Below are 4,771 nucleotides of genomic sequence, written 5' to 3' on the forward strand. Positions count from 1 at the left end.
GCGATCTCGGCTCACTGCAAGCTCCACCTCCCAGGTTCATACCATTCTCCTGCCTCAGCCTCCCTAGTGGTGGGGTCTACAGAGGCCAGCCACCACGCCTGGCTAATTTTTTGTATTTTTAGTAGAGATGAGGTTTCACTGTGTTAGCCAGGATGGTCTCGATCTCCTGGCCTTGTGATCCGCTCACCTCGGCCTCCTAAAGTGCTGGGATTACAGGCCTGAGCCACCCCGCCCAGCAGCCTGGCTAATTTTTCAATTGGCCAGACTGGTCTGGAATTCCTGACCTCAGGTGATCCACCCACCTCAGCTTTCCAAAGTGCTGGGATTACAGGCGTAAGTCACCTCTCCTGGCTCTGTATTTTTTTTTTTTTTTTTGTAGAGAGGGGGTTTTGCCAAGTTGCCCAGGCTGGTCTTGAACTCCTGACCTCAAGCAATTCGTCCACCTCAGCTTCCCAAAATGCTGAGGTTACACGTGTGAATCACCACCCTCAGCTTCAGTGACTTTTTTTAGTGACTGTAAGAATGGTTTAGTGTGCTGATTATTAAGACAAAGGTTCAGAGCCATCATAGAAAATTGATATTTTTGTAGTTCATTTGTTTAGCTTCAGGGCAGTGCAATATGGAAACTCTGGAATTTCCCGCATCTTTTTTACTTTAAAAGGTCTTTATATGGATCGCATTTAATCTTCATAGTCTTTTTATGTAAGCACCATGAGCATCCTGTTCTCTAGCCAGCAGCACCAGTAGTGAGATGTCATTTTCAGTTGTTAGATTCTTCATGGGGGCAGGAAGCATAAAAGGGAGCCTGGTTGTAGAAAGGGCACCAACATTGCAGTCGGAAGGTCTAGGTTCAAGTCAGACTCGCTGGGGAGGTGATCGGAGTTAAATCACTTTCTCTTCTGGCCTCAGTTTCCTCCTCAGGGGTTGTTGTAAACCTCAAGTGAGATGACATACATAAGAACATTATGTAAATGTAAACTATCACTGACTCTAAAAAAATAACTTTGTTTAAAATAGCCCACTTAAAGTGTGTAATTCAGTGGTTTTTATATGTCCACAGAGCTGTGCAATCACCACCACAATTAATTCTAGAGCATTTTATCACTCCTCTATTTCCCCATAAGCCTCCCAGCCCTAGGCAACCACTAATCTCCTTTCTGTCTCTCTAGAGTTGCCTATTCTGGATATGTTTATTATTGTTGTAGGGTCTCATTCCGTCACCCAGGCTAGAGTGCCGTGGCGTGATTATAGTTAACTGAAGCCTCGATCTCCTGTGTTCAAGCAATCCTCCCACCTCAGTCTCCAAGTCGCTGGGACTATAGGAGTGTGCCACCACCCGGCCAATTTTTAAAACTTTTATTAAAGACGAGGTCTCACTGTGTTGTCCAGGCTGGTCTTGAACTCCTGGCCTCAAGCAATCCTGCTGCCTTGGCCTCCCGAAGTGTTTAGATTACAGGCATTAGCCACCATGCCCGACCTAGATATTTTATATAAATGAAATCATAATATGTAGTCTTTTGTGATTGACTTCTTTCACTTAGTGTGTTTTTGAGGTTTATCCATTTAGCATGTATTAGTACTTCACTCCTTTTTATGTCTGAGTAATATTCCATTGTATGTATATACCACCTTTTGTTTATCCATCCATCTATTGATTAATATTTGTGGTGTTTCCTCCGTTTTGCTATTGTGAACATTTATATACAACAATTTGAGTACCTATTTTCAGATCTTTTGAGTGTATACTGGAACGTAGAATTGCTGGCTCATACGGTAACTCTGACTTTTTGAGAAACTGCCGTTGCGCCATTTTAGATTTCCATCAGCAATAAGTGTTCTAGTTTCTCCACATCTTCACTGACACTTTAACACTTGTCATTTCCTTGTTTTGTTGTTGTTGTTGAGACAGGGTTTCGCTCTGTTGCCCAGGCTAGCTAGAGTTCAGTGGTATGATCATGGCTTGCTGCAGCCTCAATTTCCTGGGCTCAAGCAGTTCTCCCACCTCAGCCTGCCAAGTAGCTGGGACTACAAGCATGTACCACCATGTCCAGCCAATTTTTAAAATTTTTGTAGAGACAGGGTCTCACCATGTTGTCCAGGCTGGTCTCCAACTCCTGGACTGAAGTGATCCTCCTGCCTTGGCCTCCCAAAGTACTGGAATTACAGGTGTGAGCCGCCGTGCCTGGCCTTCCTTTTTGTGATAATAGCCATCCTGGTGGGTTGTGAAATGGTCTGTCATTGTGTGGTTTTTGTTGTTGTTTGTTTGTTGTTTGTTTTCGAGATGGAGTCTCACTCTGTCGTCCAGGCTAGAGTGCAGTGGCGCGATCTTGGCTCACTGCAACCTCCGCCTCCTGGGTTCAAGCGATTCTCCTGTCTCAGCCTCCTGAGTAGCTGGGATTACAGGCATGTGCCATCACGCCTGGCTAATTTTTGTATTTTTAGTAGGGATGGAGTTTCACCATTTTGACCAGAATAGTCTCAATCTCCTGACCTCGTGATCTGCCCGCCTTGATTTCCCAAAGTGCTGGGATTACAGGTGTGAGCCACCACGCCTGGCCTGTTTGTTTGTTTTTTTGAGATGGAGTCTCACTCTGTCGCCCAGGCTAGAGTGGCGCAGATGAGTACAGCAATATCCTATATATGTTCTCTCTCTCTCTCTTTTTTTTTTTTTGAAACAGATTCTTGCTCTGTCGCTAGGCTGAAGTGCAGTGGTGAGATCTTGGCTGACTGCAACCTCTGCCTCCCGGGTTAAAGCGATTCTCCTGCCTCAGCTTTCCAAGTAGCTGGGACTACAGGCATGCACCACCATGCCCAGCTAATTTTTGTATTTTTAGTAGAGATGGGGTTTCACCATGTTGGCCAGGATGGTCTTGATCTCTTGATCTCCTGATCTGCCCGCCTTGGCCTCTCAAAGTGCTGGGATTACAGGTGTGAGCCACTGTGCCCGGCCCATATTCTCTCATTTTAAACATATTCCAACTTAATGCAATCAAATATTTTATATTTTGTTGTAATTAACATATTAAATATTTTTAATGTACTTAAAAGGTAACATGAGAGTTTCTTGCAGGAAAGCCAAAATATCTATTAGCTCCTTTCCCTTAGTTCCTTTCTCCTATCTAATAGAAATCAATTTTTACATACATTTCATTGCTAGTTAAAAACCAAACAAATATCTTTTAACCAGATTTGAAATCAAGAAAAAACTAAAAACAGCCAAAAAGAAAGAAAAGAAAGAAAAGAAGAAAAAGCAAGAAGAGGAGCAAGAAAAGAAAAAACTGACACAGATTCAAGAATCTCAGGTAGGAGATTCAGTGTTCTTCATTGTCCAAAGAATAAACCTCTGTTTTGAGTGTGTGTGTGTGTGTGTGTGTAAAATGTGGGTTTATATTAATCAGCCTAAGCTTATTAGTACAAGACTTGTGGCATGGTTTCATTAATCTCTGGACATATCTCAGTGTTTCACCATCAGCTAGCTGTGCTATTAACTCCTTAGCACTTTTTGCTTCCTTTTTTTTTTCCTTTTCTTTTTTTCTTTCTTTTTCCCTTTCCCTTTTCTTCCTCCTTCCCTTTCTTCTTCCCTTCCTCCTTCCTATCCTCCTTCCCTTCCTCCTACCTTCTCTGGTCTCATTATGTTGCCCAGGCTAGAGTACAGTGGCTGTTCACTGGCACGGTCATAACACACTGTAGCCTCAAACTCCTAGTCTCAAGCAATCCTCCTGAGTTGCTGAGACTACAGGCATATGCCACTGTGCCCAGCTTTCACTGAAGTCTGCATTTAAAAAGCAGCCCTTAGCTGCAGTGACTCACATCTGTAATCTCAGCACTTTGGGAGGCCGAGGCGGACAGATCACTCAAGGCCAGGAGTTTGAGACCAGCCTGGTCAACATGGTGAAATCCCATCTCTACTAAAAATACAAAAATTAGCCTGGCACGGTGGCTCATGCCTTTAATCCCAGCTACTCGGGAGGCTGAGACACAAGAATTGCTTGACCCTCAGAGGCAGAGGTTGCAGTGAGCTGAGATCGTGCCATGGCACTCCAGCCTGGGCAGAAGAGCGAGGCTCTGTTTAAAGAAAAAGCAGCCCACTAGTGAGTGAGCATCCCTCAAAGAAAAATTGGTAAACAATCTGTCCTAGGTAGCCAGATGCTTATGATGTTTACTTAGATGTATGTCATCCTTTACTTGGTATAAATATAGCTGGGAAAGTAATCTCTGTATTTATCATCAAAATGATAAATGAGACTCCATCTCAGAAAAACAAAAAAAAAGATAATGTGGGGCTGAGTGTAGTGGCTCATGCCTGTAATCCCAACATTAGCTGTGTTCTAGCGTGTTCTTCCAGAAAGAGTTTATTCGGATAATTCTTGAACTTGCTATTAGGCATTTTGGACAGGGCTTATTTTACTGCGCTATCCTCTTTGTCCACAAGAGGATGCTCTCTCCCCTTACACTACAAGCTCTAAGTTTCTGCAACCCATATAGAATAACGCTGGAGGACTAAATGCGTTAAGTGGGTTTAGAGAATCTTATCAGCCGTTGGTAAAAAGGGCCATCCTATATATCCTTCCCTTCCTAGGTAACATCCCACAACAAGGAACGGCGTTCCAAGCGGGATGAGAAACTAGATAAGAAATCTCAAGCCATGGAGGAGCTAAAAGCAGAGCGAGAAAAACGAAAGAACAGAACAGGTAAGGGGAGGAAAGGTAATGGCTACTTTGTGTCTTTATATGATTTGACTTCCTGGTGTCCGTTTTTATTTTGCCCTCTT

General features: G+C 43.5%; 1 protein-coding gene across 1 annotated transcript in view; it reads left to right on the top strand.

Annotated features, from left to right (window-relative positions):
• RTF1 (Rtf1, Paf1/RNA polymerase II complex component, homolog (S. cerevisiae)) overlaps positions 1-4,771 on the top strand; it is a 50,266-nt gene that overhangs the window by 27,495 nt on the left and 18,000 nt on the right. Inside the window, exons 4-5 of the mRNA XM_011956668.1 lie at positions 3,188-3,302; positions 4,580-4,691. Of these exons, the coding sequence (XP_011812058.1) occupies positions 3,188-3,302; positions 4,580-4,691 (227 nt within the window). The remainder of the gene's footprint in view (positions 1-3,187; positions 3,303-4,579; positions 4,692-4,771) is intronic.

The sequence above is a fragment of the Colobus angolensis genome, unplaced genomic scaffold, assembly GCF_000951035.1.
Source record: "Colobus angolensis palliatus isolate OR3802 unplaced genomic scaffold, Cang.pa_1.0 Scaffold420, whole genome shotgun sequence".
NCBI classification, from domain to species: domain Eukaryota; kingdom Metazoa; phylum Chordata; class Mammalia; order Primates; family Cercopithecidae; genus Colobus; species Colobus angolensis.